Here is a 27,937-nt window from a genome sequence, read left to right on the forward strand (position 1 = left end):
CACCTTTTTAAACACTGTAACTGATCAATACATCATCATTTAATTCTTAAAAACAAATGGATGAATAAGATATTTGGCTACAGATGTGTAATTTTTTAACAATTTCTACATCTTCCATCCAAAAACAAATCCGGTGAAATGGCATGAACACATACTGGAGGAGTTAGCAAGTGGCTCGCTTAGCAAGTGGCTGGCTCGCTTACCCAACAAACTAGCTAATTCGAAGGACACATCGATGAACGACCAAAGACGCACCCTATTTCTGTTTGAAAATTGAGAAAGAGGTAGAGTTGGACTGTTTCGTGTCCAAAGTTGGTCCCACCCACCCCCCATGTCAATTCTGGCTATTATTTATGTCCACACGTGTGGAATGAGGTTACTCCTGCTACTCCTCCCCATCCCATTCTGTAAACTGATCCTTTCCTTTTTTTGTTTGTTTGCCATCCGTCCACGGTCACTTTGACGACTGCCAAATGAGCATAGCTCTTTTCTCCATCTTCCTCTAGCCTAACCCGTAGGGTTCAAGTACCAAGGTTTAGTTCTTTCTCTCCATCCTCCTCTAGCCTAACCCGTAGGGTTCAAGTACCAAGGTTTAGTTCTTTCTCTCCATCTTCCTCTAGCCTAACCCGTAGGGTTCAAGTACCAAGGTTTAGTTCTTTCTCTCCATCCTCCTCTAGCCTAACCCGTAGGGCTCAAGTACCAAGGTTTAGTTCTTTCTCTCCATCTTCCTCTAGCCTAACCCGTAGGGCTCAAGTACCAAGGTTTAGTTCTTTCTCTCCATCTTCCTCTAGCCTAACCCGTAGGGCTCAAGTACCAAGGTTTAGTTCTTTCTCTCCATCTTCCTCTAGCCTAACCCGTAGGGCTCAAGTACCAAGGTTTAGTTCTTTCTCTCCATCTTCCTCTAGCCTAACCCGTAGGGCTCAAGTACCAAGGTTTAGTTCTTTGTCTCAGTCGTCCATCCCCCTTCCCCTCCTCACTTTCTCACTCCCTTGGGCCTTGTGTGGACAGTTGGGAGGCTTTGTCTACGACTCATTTGTTGGCAGGAGGTGGTTCACACACATACAAACACACACTTTTGCCCTCTGGCCCCTCTATTGTCAGAAGCTGCTCAGATGGGGGGCCCTTGGCCCCTATTCTCTCTATGGGGAGAGAGGGAGGGGCCCTTTGTCCTGCAGATAACCAACCACACACACACACACCAAGTCCCTGGACCTCATGTGGCTTCCCAAGTGTTAAAAAGCTCTGGAGCGGAAAACGAGGAGGCAATTTATGCCAGGGCTCAGGAGGGAGGAGAGGAAAACAGAAACCTGAAACACACATAAGCATTGGTTATGTATATTATGCTACGGGGGTATTTTTCATCCTATAGCTTGTTCTCCTTTTTTAAATAATGAGCCGACATGTTTTCAGAACTTTTATTTCCGTGAATGATCAAAACTAATTTTCTCATCCCCTCTTGTCTCTGCAGCAGACATAAAGTGAGCGACATGTTTGGAACATCAAATCGCAGTGAAATAGCAATCGAATCACCATTCATATAGAATCATAAGAATCGTAGTATATATCGTATCCAGGGGCGGTTCTAGCTTGTATGGCTCCCTGGGAGAACCCCTCTACAGCCCACCCCCCCCACTCATAAATATCAAAAAGAAGTAACAAAGTCAAATAGAAACAAATTGTAGTATATAAATACAAATAAAAAAGAGAATGGAATTATTACACTGTTACCCGATTGCTAACAAAAAACACACAAATAAAACTAATTTGCACAAATCCTATAATCACACAAATACACAAATAGAATAACACACTTATAAAGAAGAGAACCTGATTATTACACTATTGAATTTCAAACAAGAAACACACAAACTAAATTGCACAACTAATTGCATTAGTACTGTACAAAGTTAGAGGTGTGCTATTTGATTCCCCCTCTCCCCTGACCTCATGCTTCCAGTGGGGAGACCTGAGGTCAACCTACCCCCGCCCACCTCCCCATCTCGTACTTTTGACTTCTGAGACCTGAGGTCAACCTACACCCGCCCACCTCCCCATCTCGTACTTCTGAGACCTGAGGTCAACCTACACCCGCCCACCTCCCCATCTCGTACTTCTGAGACCTGAGGTCAACCTACACCCGCCCACCTCCCCATCTCGTACTTCTGAGACCTGAGGTCAACCTACACCCGCCCACCTCCCCATCTCGTACTTCTGAGACCTGAGGACAAACTACACCCGCCCACCTCCCCATCTCGTACTTATGAGTGGAAGACCTTCCCAGGCAGTAGCCTGCCTAGCTCACAAACTAGAATCAGGGCGCCCACTCCGACAAGGTTAATTGACCCACAGTCCCACCAGGTGACATGATATCATTGAAGTGATGTGCAAATGAGCGATAGAAAACCAATTGCGCAAATGTCACCTTTCGGAATATATATATTTTTTTGTGCAGTTGCCCCATGCCGCCCTGGGTTAGTGTGTTTCTACAGTGCTATGCATTTCCCATTTACCTCGGTACATGGTAGTAGGCCGAGGTGGGACAGTTAGTACACAATTGCCCCCTTTCATTCTATCACCTTCTCATTGGATATGTCTGATATGACAGGAAAAAACTGTAAAAGTAAAATAATGAAAGTGTCTTTTATACTGTAGACCGCTGTGTGTGTGTATGCAATGTATGTTGGTGTTACATTGTATGTGCAAATGTGTGTTTAGATTCTATGTGTGTCAAATGTGTGTTTAGATTCTATGTGTGTCAAATGTGTGTTTGTATTGATTGTTTTTGCCATATTAGTATGTTTAAAAAAAAATATTGTGCACTATGTATTAATATAGTATAGCTTAGGCTATATGCTTGTAGGTGTGTGGTATCCTATCAGTTTGTACTTATATTTTGTATGTGTGTGTCATGTGTCTGTCTGTCTCTGTTTGGCAGAGGGGGTTGGTTGGGCTCAGATGGGGGTGGGGGAAATTAAATGGGCGTGTCCCCTCAGCTGCCCGTCTGTCTGGTTGCCGTCGGTAACCCTGCTTGATGAGATCAGAGGGGATCTGCTTTCAGCATGAGCCAGCCCTCCCTCTTATCCTCTTTTCTCTCTCTGTCTCTCGCTCTCTCGCTGTGTGTGTGTGCTGAACTGAAACTTACTCAGTCTCGAAGAAGAGGAGTGCTCGATAGTGACGGACACCGTAGCGAAGGACGTCACAGCAGCGAGGAAGAGGCGCCGAGGGCAGGAGCAGTAGCGATTTCGAATGGCTTAGCTTCTGCCAGGGAGGGAAGAGAGGGGGTTTACCTCTCTGGGGAAAGGCTTTCCCTCAGCAGGACTCGACCTGCTTCTGTTCTCCTCTTCTTTTTCTCCTTCAGTTCTTTCCACAAAGGAGAGAGGAAGAGCTTTTGTCACCGCTCTTCTCTTTTGGTTTGTTTTATATCGGCTTTGAGGAGGAACAGGAACGAGACGCAGTGGAGTTGCACAGAGGGGAGCTACGCTACTGTTACCTCTGTAAGTGGCTTGATTAAGAGTGTGTGTGTGTACGAGGGAGAGCACGGTAAAGAGGAAGTTGCTGGGTTGTGTGAAAGTGACTTTATGTATGTATCCCTGAGAGAGGATGATACTGCGTGACACAGTTTACTGTTTGTTACACTCTATATACTATAATTAAAACCTCTGTGTGTGTGTGTGTGACCGGGTGTGTGGTTTGGCATCCTCCATGCAGATCTCTCACGGCTGGCCAGCTTTCTCCCAGACACTGTGTTTCCTCTCATCTCTCTCCTGTCTTTTCCTGTCGTCTTTAATGGCCCAGAGGCCCCAGCTGGACAGGATACGACTCTCTTCCGCTCAATGTGTGTCGGGAATTCTCCCATTAGCCACCCTGGGATTTCCCCCCATTACTTACATTAAAAGTATAGCTAATCCTGATATCTATTTTTAAACCAGATTTTCTTGGGACTAATTTGTCCACCCCTCCATTTTCGCTGTTGTCCTACAATGTTTAGATTGGAGGGGCAGGGGTGAACTCTGAGCTGTGCTGCTGGGACGGTTAGACCAATGACTGTATATATGAATGAACAAAGCCATCAATCACGTGACCCCATTAATTCCTATATGACAACCCAATAGCGCATTAAAGCCAAATGAAGTCCGTTATGATGGCGTCTCATGGAGACATGCGCAGTCATTCTCCCATGGGTTAGACAGCAGGGCTTCATTCTGACTTCATCCCTTTTCTTTTGTCAGCTGCTGACCTCTCGCTTGGCTTGTTATCCCTCCCTCTCTCCTCCTCCTCTGTGTCTCACTCTCCCCTTCTCTTTCAGGGTGAGATAAGGTGATTTAGAGAGCAGTAGAGAGGTTGTGGGGGATTCTCTGGCACATGCATTGTTAGTCTCTATTGTTTATCTGTGTTTTTTTTATTTATCTGAGAAGTCCCTGACCGCTGACTAACATTATGCTTGGGAGAAGAGAGCTTTTTATGGAGTCAAGTGTACCATCTGCGTTTTGGTTTGGTAGGCCTGTGTATGTGTGTAACAGAGTTAAGAACGTACTGTAAGCTCACTCCACAGATAGCTTGAAATGTCGCAGATGGAGAGCCATCCAACTGGTACCTTAATGGTTGGAACGTTGTCAAGGAGGGCGGTCACATGTGTTAGCAAATCAGAGGTCCTCAGTTCCAGCCAGGTATTGGCTGAATTGGTGGGAAGTGGTTAGGGCAAAGCAAGCAATGTGACGTCCCTAACATAGGCATGTGTGAGTGTTCAACCCTAGCATGCAGACGTGTGTGTTGTACCCTTTTATGAGTTTATTCATGTATGAATGTGTGTCTGTGATTTACATTTGTATTTTTTTAAAGATTTTTTTTTTTTAGCATTCAAACAATTTCATCCTCCTTTCAGAACACAGAAGACATTCAGTCTATGCTTGAACAGGTAAGGTGTGCAGCGGCGTGTCATGTTAAGCTACCATATATTAAATGTCATTACTGGCTGCAGCCCGAGCTGTGAATCTGCCATCCAAATCTTTTGTGCTCCTTGAGAGGTTTATGGATGTGGCCACAGGGGTATGTTTGTGAAAAATAAATGAATGTACTTTGTGTGGGTGTCGGCGAGGAGATATTTCATCACTAACGTTAATAACATTCCCCTTAGTGCGATACTCACTATAATGCTTTAAAGGTCTATCAGAAATTGCCGATTCCATGCCATAAATATTACGGTTTCTCTGATTTGTTCTGGCAATTCTCACATACTAACTTTTTTGGGAGGAAGGATGTTTGACATGCTTTTACATTTGTATCAAAAACAATTGTTGAGTAAATCATGATGAAATTGGCCATTTTATGCCATTTTTAGACCTGTAAAGTGCATTCGGGAAGTATTCAGACCCCTTCACCTTTTCCACAATTTGTTGCTTTACAGCCTCATTCTAAAATTGTAATAATAATATCCTCATCAATCTACACACAATACCCTATAATCCCAAAGCGAAAACAGGTTTTTATAAATTTTTGCATTTATGGTCCCTGTTTCCGTTCACCGTCCTTGAGATGTGATTGGAGTCCACCTGTGTTTAAATTCAATTGATTGGACAGGATTTGGAAAGGCACACACCTGTCTATACACTGTCAACTCTGTATTAATGTTAGAGCTAAAACCAAGCCATGAGGTCGAAGGAATTGTCCGTAGAGCTCTGAGACAGAATTGTGTCACGGCACAGATCTGGTGAAGGGTACCAAAACATTTCTTCAGCATTGAAGGTCCCCAAGAACACAGTGGCCTCCATCATTCTTAAATGGAAGAAGTTTGCAACCAACAACAATCCGGCCAAACTGGGGGAGAAGGGCCTTGGTCAGGGAGGTGACTGAGAACCTGATGGTCACTCTGACAGATTTCCAGAATTCCTCTGTGGAGATGGGAGAACCTTCCAGAAGGACAACCATCACTGCAGCACTCCACCAATCAGGTCTTTATGGTAGTGGCCAGACGGAAGCCACTCCTCAGTAAAAGGCACATGATGGCTGCTTGGAGTTTGCCAAAAGGCATCTAATGGACTCTGACCGTGAGAAATAAAATTCTCTGGTCTGATGAAACCAAGATTGAACTCTTTGGCCTGAATGCCAAGCGTCATGTGTGGAGGAAACCAGGCACCGCTCCACACCTGGTGAATACCATCCCTACGGTGAAACAGTGGTGGCAGCATCATGCTGTGGGAATGTTTTTTAGCTGCAGGGACTGGGAGACTAGTCCGGAGAAAGTCTGGACAGACGAACGGAGCAAAAATACAGAGCATCAGGTTGGCTCAGATTGCAACCCTGGCGAAGGCCCCATCCCTGCTTGAAGAATTCTGTTCTTTTTTTGACAATTTTAATGATGCACATATTGCCATTTGATTTAATTATGTCATATGTTTTACCCCCTACAACACTTTCAATGACTTTGTAGAACAGTCCTGTATGCCAAATAGAATCAAATGCTTTTTGGAAGGTGATAAAGCAAGCGTATATTTTGGTATTATTTTGGTGAACATGTTTATCTATCAGGGTGTAAATATGATCAGTCGTGCGATGTTTTGGTATAAATCTAATTTGTCTTTTACTCAAGACATTGTGCTTATTACGGAAGTTTAGAACTCTTACATTTATAATACTCCAGAAAACCTCCCCCAGGTTACTGTTCACACAAATGCCTCTGTAATTGTTTGGGGTCAAATTTGTCTCCATTCTTAAAGATTGGGGTTATGAGTCCTTGATTCCAGATGTCAGGGAAATAACCTACAGTCAGGATCAAATTAAACAGTTTTAATATAGCCAATTGACATTTTGCACTAGTGAGTTTGAGCATCTCATTTAGGATGCTGAGAGAGCCTTGATATAAACGGAGCGCTCAGGACCTGGGGACGAAGGTTTTACCTTCCAACAGGACAACGACCTATGCTTCGGGACAAGTCTCTGAATGTCCTTTAGTGGCCCAGCCAAACCCCGTCAAACATCTCTGGAGAGACCTGAAAAAAAGCTGTGCAGCGACACTCCCCATCCAACCTGACCGAGCTTGAGAGGATCTGCAGAAAAGAATGGAAGAAACGCCCCAAATACAGGTGTGCCAAGCTTGTAACGTCATACCCAAGAAGACTGGAGGCAGTAATCGCTGCAAATGAGCTTCAACAAAGTACTGAGTAAAGGCTCTGAATCCTTATGTAAATACATTTACAAAAATGTCTAAACCTGTTTTTGCTATGTCGTTATGGGGTATTGTGTGTAGATTGATGAGGGGGGAAAACAATTGAATCAATTTTAGAATAAGTGAAGGGCTCTGTATACTTTCTGAATGTTCTGTATGCACAAACGGTTTAGTCTGGAAAGCATGCGGCCGCCTTTATAGAATCCTCTAACACATGGAGTACGTCTCGATTCTGAAATTTACACTGAGTGTACAAAACATTGACATAGACTGACCAGGTGAATCCAGGTGAAAGCGATGATCTTTTATTGATGTCACTTGTTAAATCCACTTCAATCAGTGTAGATCAAATCAAATGTTATTTGTCACATGCGCCAAATACAGCAGGTATTCCTTAACCAACAATGCAGTTTTAAGAAAAATACGTCTTAAGTAAAAAATGTTTAAAAAAGAAGGGGAGAAGACTGGTTAAAGAATGATTGTTTTCCCTTGAGACAATTGAGACATGGATTGTGTATGTGTGCCATTCAGAGGGGTGAATGGGCAAGACAAAAAAACTTAAGTGCCCTTTGAAGGATGCCAGGCGCACCGGTTTGTGTCAAGAACTGCAACCCTGCTGGGCTTTTCTACAGTTTTCCGTGTGTATCAAGAATGGTCCACCGCCCAAAGGACATCCAGCCAACTTGACAGTTCTGGGAAGCATTGGAGTCAACATGGGCCACCAGCATCCCTGTGGAATGCTTTTGACACCTTGTAGAGTCCAAGCCCCAACGAATATAGTCTGTTCTGAGGGGAAAAGAAGGTGGTGCAACTCAATATTGTGAAGGATTTCACATTAATGTATTAAGTATTAGAGGTTTTGCATCAGTCATTGCCCAAGTAAAAATAGCCTTTGAATGACTAAAGAAATCACCCATCATATTTTTACGCTATTAAAATTCTCAGAAAATGTACAAGTCATTCAATTCTATCATCTCTATCAGGAAGCCTGACAAAACAGGCTGAGTGGGCAGGGAGCTTATATTCATGAGCTCACCTTGACTGACGGCTCATTGAAACACCCTTGTGGTTGTTGCCAGGTAACAAGGTAAACAATGAGCTACATCATTGATAACCAGGTAAACTATGGGCTACATGTCATTCAGAGCCTAAATAGTATACCTCAACCCTTTTTCTCTGCAAAATGTTCTCATGGTCAACAGAGCTGATCAAAGACTGTTGGATATGAGACAAACTGCAGCAATACACAATTACATTTCTATTGTTTTGTAACTAATTACAGAATACAGTTCACTGATACACTTCACCATAATGAATAAACTCTGAGTCAGCTTAGACACAAGGGAATATACATGAAAACAGCATAACATAAGTGTACTAGAAAATGTGTTGGTGCCTCTGCATTAGTATCATCAATGACAATATGTTCAGAATTATGTATTTATGGGACATTAATTTGATCATTTACATTAGGCCAGCATAGACAAAATATTTATCAACATGAACAATCATGAGAAATAATGGTGAGACATATGACAAAAAAAAGCCATTTTGAGCCACTCATTTCCCATCAGAATGCTTGAAAATAACAATACAAAGTAACAACATTTTGATATCAAGTAAAAGTGAATTACTCAGACTTCAGGTATTGCAGCCAACTACAGAGATTGATGGTGAGGGGAGCTGCAGAGGAGAGAGACCCAGGTACCCCACATCAATCAAGCAGACTTCAGTCACCCACTTGCCTTCAGTCACTTACTTGACTTCAGTCACTTACTTGACTTCAGTCACTTACTTGACTTCAGTCACTTACTTGACTTCAGTCACTTACTTGACTTCAGTCACCCACTTGACTTCAGTCACCCACTTGGCTTCAGTCACCCACTTGGCTTCAGTCACCCACTTGGCTTCAGTCACCCACTTGGCTTCAGTCACTTACTTGACTTCAGTCACCCACTTGGCTTCAGTCACCCACTTGGCTTCAGTCACTTACTTGACTTCAGTCACCCACTTGACTTCAGTCACCCACTTGGCTTCAGTCACTTACTTGACTTCAGTCACCCACTTGACTTCAGTCACCCACTTGGCTTCAGTCACCCACTTGGCTTCAGTCACCCACTTGGCTTCAGTCACCCACTTGGCTTCAGTCACTTACTTGACTTCAGTCACCCACTTGACTTCAGTCACCCACTTGGCTTCAGTCACCCACTTGGCTTCAGTCACCCACTTGGCTTCAGTCACCCACTTGGCTTCAGTCACCCACTTGGCTTCAGTCACCCACTTGACTTCAGTCACCCACTTGACTTCAGTCACCCACTTGGCTTCAGTCACTTCAGTCACCCACTTGACTTCAGTCACCCACTTGACTTCAGTCACCCACTTGGCTTCAGTCACCCACTTGGCTTCAGTCACCCACTTGGCTTCAGTCACCCACTTGGCTTCAGTCACCCACTTGGCTTCAGTCACCCACTTGGCTTCAGTCACCCACTTGGCTTCAGTCACCCACTTGGCTTCAGTCACCCACTTGGCTTCAGTCACCCACTTGACTTCAGTCACCCACTTGGCTTCAGTCACCCACTTTGCTTCAGTCACCCACTTGCCTTCAGTCACCCACTTGCCTTCAGGCACTTACTTGCCTTCAGTCACCCACTTGGCTTCAGTCACTTACTTGACTTCAGTCACCCACTTGGCTTCAGTCACTTACTTGGCTTCAGTCACCCACTTGACTTCAGTCACCCACTTGGCTTCAGTCACCCACTTGACTTCAGTCACCCACTTGCCTTCAGTCACCCACTTGGCTTCAGTCACCCACTTGACTTCAGTCACCCACTTGGCTTCAGTCACCCACTTGACTTCAGTCACCCACTTTGCTTCAGTCACCCACTTTGCTTCAGTCACCCACTTTGCTTCAGTCACCCACTTTGCTTCAGTCACCCACTTTGCTTCAGTCACCCACTTTGCTTCAGTCACCCACTTTGCTTCAGTCACCCACTTTGCTTCAGTCACCCACTTGCCTTCAGTCACCCACTTGCCTTCAGTCACCCACTTGCCTTCAGTCACCCACTTGCCTTCAGTCACTTACTTGACTTCAGTCACCCACTTGGCTTCAGTCACCCACTTGCCTTCAGTCACTTACTTGACTTCAGTCACCCACTTGGCTTCAGTCACTTACTTGGCTTCAGTCACCCACTTGGCTTCAGTCACCCACTTGGCTTCAGTCACTTACTTGACTTCAGTCACCCACTTGCCTTCAGCACTTCTTGAGTCACCCACTTGCCTTCAGTCACCCTTGACTTCAGCACCCACTTGGCTTCAGTCACCTACTTGCCTTCAGTCACCCACTTGGCTTCAGTCACCCACTTGACTTCAGTCACCCACTTGGCTTCAGTCACCCACTTGGCTTCAGTCACCCACTTGGCTTCAGTCACCCACTTGGCTTCAGTCACCCACTTGGCTTCAGTCACCCACTTGGCTTCAGTCACCCACTTGGCTTCAGTCACCCACTTGGCTTCAGTCACCCACTTGGCTTCAGTCACCCACTTTGCTTCAGTCACCCACTTGCCTTCAGTCACCCACTTGCCTTCAGTCACTTACTTGCCTTCAGTCACCCACTTGGCTTCAGTCACTTACTTGACTTAAGTCACCCACTTGACTTCAGTCACCCACTTGGCTTCAGTCACTTACTTGACTTCAGTCACCCACTTGGCTTCAGTCACCCACTTGACTTCAGTCACCCACTTGACTTCAGTCACCCACTTTGCTTCAGTCACCCACTTTGCTTCAGTCACCCACTTTGCTTCAGTCACCCACTTTGCTTCAGTCACCCACTTTGCTTCAGTCACCCACTTTGCTTCAGTCACCCACTTTGCTTCAGTCACCCACTTGCCTTCAGTCACCCACTTGCCTTCAGTCACCCACTTGCCTTCAGTCACCCACTTGGCTTCAGTCACTTACTTGACTTCAGTCACCCACTTGCCTTCAGTCACTTACTTGACTTCAGTCACCCACTTGGCTTCAGTCACTTACTTGGCTTCAGTCACCCACTTGGCTTCAGTCACCCACTTGGCTTCAGTCACTTACTTGACTTCAGTCACCCACTTGCCTTCAGTCACTTACTTGACTTGAGTCACCCACTTGCCTTCAGTCACTTACTTGACTTCAGTCACCCACTTGGCTTCAGTCACCCACTTGACTTCAGTCACCCACTTGGCTTCAGTCACCCACTTGGCTTCAGTCACCCACTTTGCTTCAGTCACCCACTTGGCTTCAGTCACCCACTTGGCTTCAGTCACCCACTTGGCTTCAGTCACCCACTTGGCTTCAGTCACCCACTTGGCTTCAGTCACCCACTTGGCTTCAGTCACTTACTTGGCTTCAGTCACCCACTTGGCTTCAGTCACCCACTTGGCTTCAGTCACTTACTTGGCTTCAGTCACCCACTTGGCTTCAGTCACCCACTTGGCTTCAGTCTTCCCCAAGATGAAAGCGGGAGACAAATCCAGCGGTGGCCTCCTCCTTGTCAGGCCTCTCACACTGGGCAGACAGGGGTCCTGTGATGGGCAGCTCGCACAGCTTCCACACATAAGGTGCTGGATCAAGGGTGACCTCGCTGGGGAGGAGATCCAGGAGCCCTTCTACGTAGCCTGTAATGTTTTTGAAAAGTGAAATGTTTGTTAAAGGGGGAGTGCTTAATTTCCTTACTTAATTTCCTTTTATTTACTGATGCGATTAATTTATTGATGTAGTGATCTACTCATTCTACAATGTGTTCTCTTGTATTTTTGAAGTACTCAATTTCAAATATGCAATATTTGGTCGTGCACTTTTTTGTGAAACTTTTCAATGTTTGTATTTGGAAATTTGTTGTGCATGAAATGCTCAATTGATTTGAAGTGAATAACTAAAAATAATAATTGATCACATTTTATATAGCGCTTTCCATAGATTCTCAACGCGCTCCAAGAGCAAAAAACAGACCAGCAATATATGACAGGTCAACCAATATGACTTACAGTATGTTTGGTCTGTTGTCACAGGCTTCTCAGCATATCCCGTCTTCTTTGCCTTGGGAAAACTGATTTTGTATCACAGCATTCCTGCTGGTGTGTTTGCCTGGGAAGCTGTGCAGACAAAGTAGATGTTGAATTTTCTAAAATGTCTATCATTATAGCTTGATGATAGTGGGAAAGACAAAAGGAGATGGAAAGTGTGATAATAATACCCAACAAACTCCTTTTATGGTCAACATTCCTGCGTGTCGGCTGTGTGCTGGCACTACTCAGACGCAACGTAGGGGGCTGAAAGCCAATTTTATGTTTGATCTGAAAATGTGGTCGGCGGCTCCATATGGATTGTCTGACACAATTGCGGATCCTCCAGAGGACACGCGGGTCCTCCAGGGGCACGCGGGTCCTCCAGGGGCACGCGGGTCCTCCAGGGACACGCGGGTCCTCCAGGGGCACGCGGGTCCTCCAGGGACACGCGGGTCCTCCAGGGACACGCGGGTCCTCCAGGGACACGCGGGTCCTCCAGGGGCACGCGGGTCCTCCAGGGGCACGCGGGTCCTCCAGGGGCACGCGGGTCCTCCAGGGGCACGCGGGTCCTCCAGGGGCACGCGGGTCCTCCAGGGGCACGCGGGTCCTCCAGGGGCACGCGGGTCCTCCAGGGGCACGCGGGTCCTCCAGGGGCACGCGGACGCCAAATTGAGCTCTGAACCGCAAATGTTCTAACCATGCTCCGTATAGCTTCGTATTGACGTGATTGGTTGATGGTAGGTGGGGGTGGGAGGTCCAGTATAAGCACACACTCACTTCTTTGACAACTTTCCTCACAACAGCTCTGTGCTGCTCTGTGAAGGTCAAGAAGTATGAATGCCCTTACTTCTGCGGAGGCCGTATCACCCTAAATGCTGCACTGCCAATGCTGGCGTCGTAGTGACTTAACAGGTGTGTTACAGAAAATATATCGTTCACAAGTCAAAACAGCCACAGTTCCAGCCACAGCCACCGAGTCAGACTCATCAAACTCTGATACTTACATTATGGTCAGCCCTTGCAAGATCCACTGTCAATAATGGCACAGCATCCGTCTTCAGGTTTAGCTTCCTGGCAAGACCTATAGAATGTCCTCACCAGTTGATAAAGCAACTTCGCTCTAAATGTACACTGCACTTACATGATCGAAATTGTCAGTGGAGCCTGAAATGAAATGCAGCCACTGCTGTCAAATGTTAATTCTTCTGAAAATAGTGTAACTTTAAATGAATGCTATGGCATCCAGTCACAACATTGTGCTTTTTCTGCCATGCTGGTAAGTACAGTAGCTAGCTAACTAAAAGGCACAACACACACGAAAAGGGTTTAGTTAGCTCAAGCAATCTTACAGTTTGTAAACAAAGCCGTATAATGCGCATGTGATGACGGTTTTGAGGCGTTACATATTTAAATTAGTTAAGATTATAAGATTCTCTCCCAAGTGGAGCAGCGCTCTAAGGCACTGCGTCACAGTGCTTGAGGTGTCACTACAGACCCGGGTTTGATCCCAGGCAGTGTCACAACCGGCCGTGACCGGGAGTCCCATAGAGTGGTGCACAATTGGCCCAGCATTGTCCAGGTTAGGGGAGGGTTTGGCTGGGTGGGCTTTACTTGGCTCATTGCGCTCTAGCGACTCCTTGTGCATGCTGACTTCGGTCGTCAGTTAAGTGGTGCTTCCGCAGACACATTGCTGCTGCTGGCTTCTGAAATGACATTCATCGTAAAAAATAAAAAAATAGAACATCCTTTGTCCCATTGAAGTTTATATGTAAGAATTGTAAGAATCTATTGTGTGTGTCAATGCCTATGGTTTTGATGTCCATGTCTAATAATGCCTGCTGTGTGTTTGTGGCTGCAATATATCAGGTCATTTAATACTGAGTTCAAACTGATACATTGGTGCGATTAAAAAAATATATATATTTATTATTATTTATTTGTTTAAACCAAGTGCTCTTGACCATTAAAATCGCCATAAAGGCTAATCTTCCAAAACACGCAGGCCTATCAGTTTTTTGTGTGTGTGTGTGTGTGTGTGTGTAAAGCAGACGTCTCTGCCTGTCAGGCTTTCATTGATTGCAGCACTGCAAATCGACTGGCCCATTTTGTTGGCAGCGTGATGTAATTTGTACCAATTTACAGGGTGTTAGTGCTGTTTTTACCTTTCGCTGATGGTTTACTGCTGCTACAGAGAGGGGGATGGAGGGGAAAGAGGTGGAATGGAGGGGTGGGAGGAGGGACAGAGTAAGGAAGAGTTTCTTTAGCCTAACAGGAGAGGGGGAATGATGGATTCAAATAAATGGAAGAGGGAGATTTCCCACATTTCTTGTTCTCTTTATATGGTCCAATGGGAGTAACGGGCCGCTTTCAGACGGAGTATAACTTCTTCTCTCTTAAAGACCAATCATTCTGTGGAATTCAGTCTATTTTGACATAACACTAAATAATGACATACTGCATACAATCTACCTACCCCTGGCATATCCTCACATGGAATGAATCTCAACTATGTAGACACTAAAGGTTGTTTGGAATAGTTTGTATAGTCTTCAGTCTTCACTGCAGTTCACCCCTAGCAACACACACACACACACACACACACACACACACACACACACACACACACACACACACACCTCTAATTGGAACCAGGGTTGCTACAAGCCTGTGTTTGTCTGTGTGAACACATTGCTTTGGATTCCCATTAACAGACTGGTCTAGGTTCTTCCTCCTGTAAAGCTGACCGACTTTGTTTGATCATTTGTTCATGTTCCAGACATTATTATGGGGAGTGAGGAGTTTTCCCTAGGACTGTGCGTGTGTGGCTGTTCCTAGGTAATGACTGTGAGAAGAATGTCAGCCTGATGAACTGTGTGTGTGTGTGTGTGTGTGTGTGTACAGTGCCTTCATACACTTTGACTTAGTTCTGATTTTGTTACAGCCTGAATTCAAAATGGTTGCGATTTGTTTGTTTTGTTTTTATCCATCTACTACAATGCCTACGATGACAAAGTGAAAACATGTTTTCAGAAATTTTTGCTAATGTATTAAAAATGAAATACAGAAATCTCATTTACATAAGTATTCACACCCCTGAGTCAGTACTTTGTAGAAACACCTTTGTCAGTGATTACAGCTGTGAGTCTTTTTGGGGTAAATCTCTAAGAGCTTTCTACACCTGGATTGTGCAACATTTACCCATTATTCTTGTTAAAAGCTCTGTCAAATTGGTTGTTGATCATTGCTAGACAACCATTTTCAGGTCTTACTATAGATTCTCAAGAAGATTTCAGTCAAAACTGTAACTCAGCCACTCTGGAACATTCACTGTCTTGGAAAGCAATTCCAGTGTAGATTTGGCCTTGTGTTTTAGGTTGTCTTACTGAGAGGTGAATTCAGCTCCCAGTGTCTGGTGGAAAGCAGGCAACCGGGTTTTCCTCTAGGATTTTGTGCTTGGCCCCATTCTGTTTCTTTTTCATCCTGAAAAACTCCCCACTCCTTAACGATTACAAGCATACCTATAACATGATACAGCCACCACTATGCTTGAAAATACCGAGTGTGCTACTCTGTAATGTATTGGATTTGCCCCAAACATATATGTATCACTTTGTATTCAGGACAAAAAAGTGAATTGCGTTGCCACATTTTTTACAGTATTACTTTAGTGCCTTTTTGTGAACAGGATGTTTTGGAATGTTTTTTATTCTGTACAGGCTTCCTTTTCATTCTGTCAATTAGGTTAGTATTGTGGAGTAACTACAATATTGTTGATCCATTCTCAGTTTTTTCCCCCATCACAGCCATTAAACTCTAACTGTTTTAAAGTCACCATTGTCCTCATGGTGAAATCCCTGAGCGATTTCCTTCCCCTAGGCAACTGAGTTAGGAAGGACGCCTGTATGTTTGTAGTGACTGGGTGTATTGATACACCCTCCAAAGTGTATTTGATAACTTCACCATGCTCAAAGGGATGTTCAATGTCTGTTTTTTTTGTACTAATGTTTTATCTACCAATAGGTACCCTTTGTGAGGCATTGGAAAACCTCCCAAGTCTTTGTGGTTGAATCTGTTTGAAATTCACTGCTCGACTGAGGGACCTTACAGATAATTGTATGTGTGGGGTACGGAGATGTTCATTCAAAAATCATGTTAAGCACTATTATTGAGTCCATGCATCTTATTATATCACTAGTTAAGCAAATGTTTCCTTCTGAACTTATTAGGCTTGCCATAAAAAATGTTGAATACTTTATTGACATTCAGCTTTTCATTTTTTTTAAATGAATTTGTAAAAAATTCTTAAACGATTCCATTATGACATATTGTGTGTAGGCCAGTGACAAATCAATTTAAAATGTAGGATATACCAAAAAAAGTTGGGGGGGAAAAGTCAAGGTGTGTGAACACTTTCTGAAGGCAATGTAAATGTGTGTCACATTGAAGCCTGTCTACCGAGTCAGGGCTTGTCTGAGAGATATGCATGAAAGCCTGTCTATGAGGCAGAGGGCAACTACAATGTGTAGACTTTCCCCCGATACAGTTTATAAGAATGTCTCAGATGACAAACGAACTGACATCATATTCTTTAAGTACTAACGCATATTTTCAACTGGTTGGATTACCGAAATATGGTTCCTTTCCCCCCATCTTTTGATGTTCCCCCACTCTCTAGGCTTTTCAAGAGTCCTTCAGTAGAGTCAAGAGATGAAATGTATTTGAGGGGTCATAAACCTTACCCACAGGCCAAGGTCATGACAAAGGAGATGGCCATGCTCATGTCAGTGTAACAACAAAACATATTCTCAATTGCCATGCGTATGAGTGTGTGTGCATGACACCTCTGCTGTCTGCTCCCCTAACTGCCACACCTGTCTAACCCATGAATCAGCAGAAGTCTGGGGGAACCATGAAGTGTGCCAGAGACATGAGAAAAATAGGGGAAGAGAGGGCATGTGTAAACAGCAGCTGCTGTTGCAGCTCTTCACGCCAAACACCGTGTCTAGGTCCCTTCAGAGGGGTAACCGTGGTAATGATGACCGTGGCGACGGAGGTCAGTGGTGAAGCAACCCCTTGACAACGAGTGTAACGCATAGGTTGCCAGCCACATGTCCTCCCAAACTGGTTCTGGGCCAGCTGAGTAGAGGGGCCATCTGGGGGGAGAGGGGATAAGTGGACATGAGTGCGCACACACACACACACAGACACAAATTGAACTCTGGTGCCACACACACAGACACAAACTGAACTCTGGTGCCACAGACACAAACTGAACTCTGGTGCCACAGACACACTCTGCTCTCATGATGTCATTCCTCTTCTCATTTGATGGGAGGAAGACAGGGAGAGAGAGAGGGGGGGGGGGCAGGGCTGTCTGGTCACCCTCCTTCCTGTTAACTTACATAGACAGACCTCTCTCTTTCAGGCTGTGTCTTCCCTCCCTGTGTCGGAGTGTTGACTGTTTTACTGTGTCTGTGCTTACCTTAGCTTACATAGCAACAGTAGACCTCTCTCCACAGTCTGACATCTGTGTGTCCAGTACAGTACCGTTCCGTATTTACTGGAACTGTCAGCTGTGTATACTTTTGTGTGTCTTTACCCCCAAGAGGTGCGTCAGTGCCACTTCCCAGTCTGAGGTATGAGTGTACCTTTCCCTGTGTTCAGGAAGTTACGTATACATCACTTCAGCTGAGCAGGAACTGTGTGTGTGTGTGTGTGTTTGTGTGTGTGTGTGTGTGTCTGTTTGTGTGCATGCGTGCAGCCAAGTGGGACCTGTGTGTGTTTGTCGGAACAGGAACTGCCTGCTAGCGTTATGTAGAGCCCTAGTGTTTTTAACTTATTATCAGCCAATCTTATATGATCTTCTAGTTCAGTGTTCTTTTTCACATCACCTCTGATTAATGATGTTTTGGCTGTGGCAAACAGGGACTTTGTTTTGAAGAGGTTTTTTAGGCCCGGGAAGCTCAAGGAATTGGGGCAATAAATTATTACCTTTTTTTCCCTTCCTGTTTTTGCCAACTCTGCTCCTTTTCTAAAAGGCGCTCATTAAAAATGCATTATCTAAATGAACGCTAGCCGCCTCTGAGTTGTAGTCTTGGCTGTAGAGGAACACCACTCAGGATGCTTTAACCCTTTACACTCCTGGGAATTGGCCAATATGGATGAGGGCTGGGAATGGGCTAAAATGGATGAGAGCTGGGAATGGGCTAAAATGGATGAGGGCTGGGAATGGGCCAATATGGATAAGGGCTGGGAATGGGCCAATATGGATAAGGGCTGGGAATTGGCCAATATGGATAAGGGCTGAGAATTGGCCAATATGGATAAGGGCTGAGAATTGGCCAATATGGATAAGGGCTGGGAATTGGCCAATATGGATAAGGGCTGGGAATTGGCCAATATGGATAAGGGCTGGGAATTGGCCAATATGGATAAGGGCTGGGAATTGGCCAATATGGATAAGGGCTGGGAATTGGCCAATATGGATAAGGGCTGAGAATTGGCCAATATGGATAAGGGCTGAGAATTGGCCAATATGGATAAGGGCTGAGAATTGGCCAATATGGATAAGGGCTGGGAATTGGCCAATATGGATAAGGGCTGGGAATTTGGATAAGGGCCAATATGGATAAGGGCTGGGAATTGGCCAATATGGATAAGGGCTGGGAATTGGCCAATATGGATAAGGGCTGGGAATTGGCCAATATGGATAAGGGCTGGGAATTGGCCAATATGGATAAGGGCTGGGAATTGGCCAATATGGATAAGGGCTGGGAATTGGCCAATATGGATAAGGGCTGGGAATTGGCCAATATGGATAAGGGCTGGGAATTGGCCAATATGGATAAGGGCTGGGAATTGGCCAATATGGATAAGGGCTGGGAATTGGCCAATATGGATAAGGGCTGGGAATTGGCCAATATGGATAAGGGCTGGGAATTGGCCAATATGGATAAGGGCTGGGAATTGGCCAATATGGATAAGGGCTGGGAATTGGCCAATATGGATAAGGGCTGGGAATTGGCCAATATGGATAAGGGCTGGGAATTGCCAGGGACTTCACGATATTACCATGATACTTCGGTGCCGATATGATATGTACTGCAATTCTCTGTATGGCGATTTGATTTTCCAAACATAAATACTCACCATATATATGGGGTGGCAGGGTAGCCTAGTGGTTTAGAGTGTTGGGCTAGTAACTGAAAGTTCGAATCCCCGAGCTGACAAGGTACAAATCTGTCGTTCTGCCCCTGAACAAGGCAGTTAACCCACTGTTCCTAGGCCGTCATTTAAAATAATAATTTGTTCTTAACTGACTTGCCTAGTTAAATAAAGGAAAAATAAATATATGTCTGCTGCAGAGGGACAAGAGAGAGCCATGAGAAAATACGTTTTGATCAGTCATGGGAAAAATAAATGTTTTTGTGCAGGTACAGCCAACTAGCACAAAAATATTATGATATTGTCAAAGCGATGCGAACCCCCCCACCCCCTCCCCATCACAAAATATATTTCTCACAGAATAGATATGAAAAGCATATTCAATGCACTTTTATGACTCAAAGAAGAGTCATTTTTGAACTCTCCTAGTTGTGCCGTTGAGAAACTAGAGAAAGCACACTTGTAGTTGTTTTGCTTGGAGCTCAGCCCTGCACCTCCGCATCACACAATTAGTTGTTTATGCAATCCAAAAACGGGCCATTTATAAATCGTAATCTGGGTCAGGTGGGCATCATTTGAAATCTTGTTCTATTGCCAACATGAATAGCTAAGTTATGATCTCACAGTGTTAAACTTTCACAATTCAGAGAAACAGATTGGAATCTCGGTGCGCATAGAAAGGGGTCGTGTGCTTTCAGGTGCCTGTTCCTCTATGAATTTTCTCACAATAGAAAAAACATTGATCATAAACATTGACACTTTATATTACATGAGTTTTATGATATGAAAATGTGAGGTGCACATTTGGATGTTTGGCTTGCTCGTATGACATCAAAGCGGTATTTATTATAATCTTCAATGTCTCATCTTTCATAATTGAATATTCCTCTTAATTTACTGCATTTCCTTCAGACGATACATTTTTTCAAATGTTGCCTATTTAGCGGGAGTGACGGGGATAACTTCTTGTCTTGTGTGGTGCTGAAGTTCTGAACGGCTGTCAGTCAAATCATACAGCGCTGTGAGGCGCAGAGCCTGAGCGCTGACATCATTCAGAGAATGTTCATGTACAGCCACTGCGTTCCAATTCAGGCACTTATTTTTATTTATTTAACCTTTATTTTATCAGGGAGTCATGCTGAGACCAAGGTCTCTTTTACAGATGAGCCCTGAATTACATCAATTACAGAAAATACACACAATATAAATACAAAATGCAAGGAGAAAGAAAGAAAAACCAGTGTCCAAATCTGCCATTTTCAACCTGTATATGGGTACGAATGTAGAGGGTTAACAGTATGTGTGTGGGCATCTGTACTCTTTGATGCAGAAGTTGAAAGAGTAGGCCTACCTTCCATCAGTGTGTGTGGGTGTGTTAGTCTGGAAAGGGGGTAGGTTAGTCAGGAAGTGTTTGTTTGCAGTACACCCGTCCCTTTCGTTTATTTGTTCCTGTTAACACCCACACATGTTTGTGTTTTGCATAAAGAGCTGTGGAGTAGCCTTCATACTACCCCCTGATCTACTCTGTTATCTCTCTCTCGCTCCCTCTCTCGCTGCCTTTCCACCTCTCCATCTTTTTCTCTGTCGTTCACACTTTGTCTCTGTCTGTCTCTCTCTCTCTCCCTGTCTGTCTTGTCTGGCTGTCTCTCTCTCTCTCCCTGTCTGTCTTGTCTGGCTGTCTCTCTCTCTCTCTCTCCCTGTCTGTCTTGTCTGTCTCTCTCTCTCTCTCTCTCCCTGTCTGTCTTGTCTGGCTGTCTGTCGTTGTCTGGCTGTCTCTCTCTCTAGTACTTTGTGTGACTGTTTTTCAGGGAGGCAGTGATTTCGGCCAGAACAGAGTAGTCATAACAATATGTAACATTACATGTACTAACATTCTCCTCTCTCTGCGCTCTCCTCGTAGGCGTGTCTTCGTTGGCCCCTTTTGAAGGCAGCTTTGTGGCGTGAGCCTGCAACAGGAGTGCATCATCACCACTCCCTGTGGTTCCCCTGGTTACTGCACTGAAAATCCGCTTTGATGAGGTAACGCCGGGGCGACGGAGGACCAAACCGACCCAAACTAACAGCTTCCTCCTCCCCCCTTTCCACTCCCCCTTTCTCACCGCCACCATGGGCCAGAAAATCTCTGGCGGCATCAAGTCAGTGGACAGTCGCGGCGAGGGCGGGTCACCCTCGTTCCGTCCCTCGGCCCACCGCCGGCTCCTCCACCCCGAGCTGCGGGGCACCGACTTCCACAAGCCACCACGGTTGGACCTACTTCTAGACATGCCCGCCGCGCCTCCAGACCTACAGCTCCGCCACGCCTGGAACCCAGAGGATCGCTCGCTCAACGTCTTCATCAAGGAGGAGGACAAACTGACCTTCCACCGCCACCCTGTAGCCCAGAGCACCGACTGCATCCGCGGTCAAGTGGGCTACACGCGGGGACTTCACGTCTGGCGGATCCACTGGCCAGTGAGACAGCGAGGAACACACGCCGTGGTGGGAGTTGCCACCGCTGACGCCCCCTTACACTCGGTCGGCTACATGGCGCTAGTGGGCAGTGACTCAGAGTCCTGGGGGTGGGACTTGGGCAGGAACCGACTGTACCATGACAGTAAGAACCGGGCCCAGGCTTCCCTACCTTCATATCCGTGTTTCTTAGAGCCCGAGGAGGCTTTCGTATTGCCGGACGCTCTTCTAGTGGTGTTGGATATGGACGAGGGCACGTTGAGTTTCACGGTGGACGGACAGTACCTGGGAGTGGCGTTCAGAGGCCTGAAGGGGAAGAAGCTGTACCCCATCGTCAGCGCCGTGTGGGGCCACTGCGAGATCAGCATGAGATACGTCAACGGACTGGATCGTAAGTGTCCTCATCTTTAATCTCTCGTTCTACTGTCTCTCACAGGAATGAATAAGTAGAGGTCTAGACATGCCTTGTATTTTGCGTCATTATATACAGTTGAAGTTGGAAGTTTACATACACCTTAGCCAAATACATTTAAACTCAGTTTTTCACAATTCCTGACATTTAATCCTAGTAACAATTCCCTGTTTTAGTTCAGTTAGGATCACCACTTTATTTTAAGAATGTGAAATGAATAATTGCTCCCAAGGATGAACCAGACTTGTGGAGGTTTACAATGAGGTCTTGGCTGATTTATTTAGATTTTCCCATGATGTCAAGCAAAGAGGCACTGAGTTTGAAGGTAGGCCTTGAAATACATCCACAGGTACACCTCCAATTGACTCAAATGAGGTCATTATGTCAATTAGCCTAACAGAAGCTTCTAGAGCCATGATGGAATTTTCCAAGCTGTTTAAAGGCACAGTCAACTTCTGACCCACTGGATTTGGGATACAGTGAAATAGTCTTATCTGTAAACAATTGTTGGAAAAATGTATTGTGTCATGCACAAAGTAGATGTCCTAACAACTTGCCAAAACTATAGCTTGTTAAACCTCTTAGGTCGACCCGACACACAGGCGTCCCATCTAGACATCTGGAAATGCAAATGCACTACGCTGAATGCTAATAGCACTCGTTAAAACTCAAACGTTCATTAAAACACACATGCAGGGTACTGAATTAAAGCTACACTCGTTGTGAATCCAGCCAACAAGTCAGATTTTTAAAATGCTTTTCGGTGAAAGCATGAGAAGCTATTATCTGATAGCATGCAACACCCCAAAAGACCCGCAGGGGACGTAAACAAAATAATTAGCATAGTCGGCGCTACACAAAACGCAGAAATAAAATATAAAACTTCATTACCTTTGACAATCTTCTTTGTTGGCACTCCTAGATGTCCCATAAACATCACTATTGGGTCTTTTTTTCGATTAAATCGGTCCATATATAGCCTAGATATCGATCTATGAAGACTGTGTGATCAAGGAAAAAAACAGCGTTTTATAACGCAACGTCATTTTTTAAAATTAAAGTCGACGATAAACTTTCACAAAACACTTCAAAATACTTTTGTAATGCAACTTTAGGTATTAGTAAACGTTAATAATCTATCAAATTGATCACGAGGCGATGTATATTCTATAGCTCTACGTCTTGAAATAATGTCCGGATAAATCTCAACCAAAATATCCGGTCGGAGACCGGAAGAAATGGGCTGTCTCTTCTTCGTTTGACCAAGAAACAAAGCCTAGGCAATTGACAAGACTGGTGACATCGTGTGGAAGCTGTAGGAATTGCAATCTCGGCTTCCATTCAACATAACATTCAAGTGGCGCATTGATATATTTTCCAATTTTCAGTGATCAGATTTTCCTGCGCTTTTCGATGAAACGCACGTTCTGTTATAGTCACAGCCGTGATTTAACCAGTTTTAGACATGTGTGTTTTATATCCACACATACTAATCATATGCATATACTATATTCCTGGCATGAGTAGCAGGGCGCTGAAATGTTGCGCAATTTTTAACAGAATGTTCGAAAAAGTAGGGGGTAGGATCAACAGGTTAACAAGAAATTGTGGAGTGGTTGAAAAACTAGTTTTAACGACTCCAACCTAAGTGTATGTAAACTTCCGACTGTAAGATGGTAATACAATAGTAATACAATAGTAATACAATAATACCTGGGGGTACAGTAATAGTAGAAACATTAGCTTCCTCTACACCTCTTCCTCTACACCTCTTCATTACCACTGATCTGAGAAGCATGGTGGGAGGTATTTTTAACCAAAGTGATCATGAAGGGGAACCGATGAGGAAAGCAAAGCCCTTTGAAGGCAACATAGAACATTTACATTTAAGTCATTTAGCAGACGCTCTTATCCAGAGCGACTTACAAATTGAACATGGAACTTTACCTTCAGTCATTATTGGATGCTTTCCTGGAAAAGATACAATGACTGTTCAGAACACGAGGGGGCAGATCCTGAAGCAAAGCAGAAGCTACAGTATCTGATTCGGTCGTTAATAGACCGATGTAGAGATAGTGGAGACACTGAAGTCATTTAGCTTGGCAATGAACAGGGTTCTTTGTTTCCTGCACTGTTAACATTTTATTTAGATGATTTGCTAACAACACCTAGTCATATCACTTTGAGATATTACATAAGATAGTGTATAAGCATTATATCCATTCCAAATGATTAAGGATATAAAAGAAAACACTTAAGACTTCCTTGATGGTCTTATATTGACCAGATATTGACCTGGTTAAGTTAGGTGGCTTGACCGAAGGCCCCTTTACGTTATGAGCAATGCTGTCGAGTCGTTGAGAACACCAACATACTCCGAGGCCCAGCAGCTCCGTGTTGTTTCTGGTTACATAAGACAACACGTCACACATTTTCTTTTTTACTTGAGGAATACTTCACCAAACAATTTACTTAGATGTATAACTGCACAATGAAACCATTCTTGGCAAAAAAAAACATCAACATTTATTACAGATATCTTTAGATTCATTCTGGGAGTTTTGAGGAAGTGAAAAAAGGTTTCCGTGTCTGCAGTGTCTCATTGGGGAAAACATCATTAACCAAAAGCAGAATCGGTCAGGAAACACACCTCCAAGACTGAAATCTGTTTTTCCAATTGCCGTGTTCATTCGCTCTCTAACCACTCTCCCTCCATAGAATATAATTCTCATCCCATAGTGCATGTGTGTGGTGAGAATCACCGGGTAAAAAAAAAAAAAACGTTTTAATTTATTTAACCAGGTAGACTAGTTGAGAACAAGTTCTCATTTGCAACTGTGACCTGGCCAAGATAAAGCATAGCAGTGTGAACAGACAACACAGAGTTATATATATATATGCCATTTAGCAGACTCTTTTATCCAAAGCGACTTACAGTCATGTGTGCATACATTCTACGTATGGGTGATCCCGGGAATCGAACCCACTACCCTGGCATTACAAGCGCCATGCTCTACCAACTGAGCTACAGAAGGACCACAGGAGTTACACATGGAGTAAAAAATTAACAAGTCAATAACACAGTAGAAAAAAAAGAGAGTCTATACATTGTGTGCAAAAGGCATGAGGAGGTAGGCGAATAATTAAAATTTTGCAGATTAAATTAAATGATCATATGGCCTCTGGTCTCAGTCTTAACACTTTCTTTGAAGAACATGTTTAAACTCCCTCTCCCCACACACCTGTTTTTAGAACACACACTTTTGATCTGACTTTTGGGTCTGCGAAGTTTAGGGTTCAAAACTAAACTTGGATCCACATTAAGTAGCCATGATATCCTTTGTCATACGACACTACAGATAGCGTGAAACCGTCATGACTTTTCAACAAAAAATATCATTTTCAAGTTTCTTTCCAGCGAATGTCTTAGTTCCATGATTGTATAACTAGCAAAGGAGTTTCAAAGTTGAGGGTGCAGTATTTATGCATTTTGGCAAGTTTGACGAAAACAAGCGTAGTTCAGCTAGTTTAATCAGGGAAAACCGGGGCAGACAAACTCGGAACAGGATATAGCTGGATGCACATTAGGCTAATTCAGGACACCGATTGTAGTTTATATGCCCTGATATCAGTAACTGATGGCGCAAAGTATGATAAACGATTCAGAGACTGAAACAAATACATTAGATGACAAATGTTAAAGGAGACCGAATTGACATACAATCCCGAAATCAGCTGTAACTATCAATAGTAAAACAAAGCTTAAACAATGTTTGAGTGAAATGAATGGTGAAGTCACTTCCGGACTTGGTAGACTCCTCCTCAGTCTATGGATTTGCCAGTTTCCATGAAACAGCTCCCTGTGTTAGCTGCCAAGTTAGTGCAGTGTCCTTTCCTAGCAAGCTACATTAGCTAGCTAGCCACATTAGCTTGCTATATTGTGCTAGCTAGCGAATATGCTAACATTAGCTAGCTAATCATTTGGCTATGGGCTGGCACTGGCAGTGTGGGATTATGGAGAGTGAATTAAATAGTTTCTAAATCATCCTGCTAGTTAGTCATCTAGATGTGGTCATATAGCTAGTATCAACATGGGCTTTCTAAAAAATAGTAAGATTAGTACAGATAACTTGGAATCTAGACCATAAGCAATACGCATGGATATTCATTGCTAAACAACACTACTGCCACCTTCTGGTTTGGAGTATTTTAACAAGGCTAAGTGGATGAAGTTATCCACGGTCTTTGCTGTGTGAACACAAAATAGATTTACTGCCAACGCTGTTCATAGGTGCTAAGTACTGCCAGCAGGCGTGCCTTTGACAATCCTACCTGTGTGTCTGAGGTTTGTTGCGTCTTTTCACGTCGAGTCACTTCACATCTCTGCTGCTAACACACTGACCTTTCTTTCAAGTTCTCAGCTTTTTAGGTAGTGAAACCTATTGTTTTCACACCACCTGAGCACATTACATGAGACCCCGTGTTACAAATCTGGTGTTGTGCATCTTTTTTCCCTTGTCCCTTTTTGTGCCACAGTGGACATTGGCTTATGTTGGTCTTTTCCTGGGTTAGGCCCTGTTTAAAGCAGCCCATTTATAATCCAAAGTGGTTTAACTTAATCGTTCACATTTACCGGTCCTGCTGTGGAATTTCACAGTTAGGAACAGCAAAGGTCTAGGTCTGAGAATCTCTAAGCCTGTTCAAAGCACCAATTGAAAAGTATTTTCTATGCTTGGAAATGGTTACGGCAGTTGTGTACTTCCAAGCTTAGTGTGGAAAAAGTGGAATGAATGTTGAAAGCTCTTGTCCTTGAAAGGTAGTCGTTCTAAAGAATCGGTTTGATGGTGTACAGTCGGAGGTTGAAAGCCTCCGCTAAAGAGAAGATGTATGTGTGTCTGCATGGAACTGCAGCCTGATATGTTTATGCAGGTTTTGTGTGCAGATGCGCAGTGTGTGATAAGAATGCTTTCAATTTACTGCTAAACAATGTGGAAGGTAGATCCCGTGTGTCAGATGCAATTTTTGGGGAGATAAATTCATAAATGCAAATGTGGAGATGGGAAATCCAGTTGCCCTCCAGAGGTGTGTGTTTTGTCGTACTACAGTTTCTTTCTTTTCAGGAATAGAAATTAATCAAAAAATAGATGCACATTTTGAGCACTGCCAACAACTGATGATTAAAATGTTGGAATTGAGATGAAGTTTGAATAAAGGTAGCTGCAGCTGCTGTTTAGCACGCATGACTCACTGTTATGAAGTCATCATGGATGTCTGTCTGCTGCTGGGGTGACGTATGTGTGTGTGTGTGTTAATTTGTCTCTGTGGGTGCATGTCCTTTGTGTGATTTTGTGCTTGTTCGTGTGTGTGTCTTGGTACACAGTATGTTTTCTTGTCCCCATGGGAATCTGTAGACCGTGTGTGTGTGTGGGGGTGTTCGTGTGTGGACAGAGTGTGTTGAATTGATGTGTGTGAGTGAAAGGTCTGAAAGTACGGATTGTGTTGAGCTTTCAGAGCAGGCAGAGGAGGGTAAAGGAGGGAGGCTGGAGGAGGGATAGAGGGACTCTGCTGTCCAGTGTCTGTATTGAATGTTACACCCAGTGGGCTTTGGCTGAGACACAGGCAGGCACTGTCTGTACTCAATGTGCATCATTTTATCATGTGCCTTTGTCCCGTCCAGGGATGCTCACAGAGCCCCAGTGTCATGACCAGCGAGATGTG

The 27,937-nt window shown here is 44.3% G+C and overlaps 1 protein-coding gene across 9 annotated transcripts in view; it reads left to right on the plus strand.

Annotated features, from left to right (window-relative positions):
* The window catches only part of LOC118372495 (SPRY domain-containing SOCS box protein 4-like), a 144,864-nt gene that overhangs the window by 37,090 nt on the left and 79,837 nt on the right, over positions 1–27,937 (plus strand). For 7 of the 9 annotated variants that reach the window (XM_052463493.1, XM_052463485.1, XM_052463494.1 and 4 more), the window contains one exon: positions 21,260–22,198. In XM_052463493.1, the coding sequence (XP_052319453.1) occupies positions 21,466–22,198 (733 nt within the window). In that variant the 5' untranslated portion in view covers positions 21,260–21,465. Of the gene's footprint in view, positions 1–3,146; positions 3,495–4,882; positions 4,916–21,259; positions 22,199–27,937 lie in introns of all 9 variants that reach the window. The other 2 variants (XM_052463492.1, XM_052463487.1) reach the window with 2 other exon arrangements.

The sequence above is a fragment of the Oncorhynchus keta genome, chromosome 15, assembly GCF_023373465.1.
Source record: "Oncorhynchus keta strain PuntledgeMale-10-30-2019 chromosome 15, Oket_V2, whole genome shotgun sequence".
Lineage (NCBI taxonomy): Eukaryota > Metazoa > Chordata > Actinopteri > Salmoniformes > Salmonidae > Oncorhynchus > Oncorhynchus keta.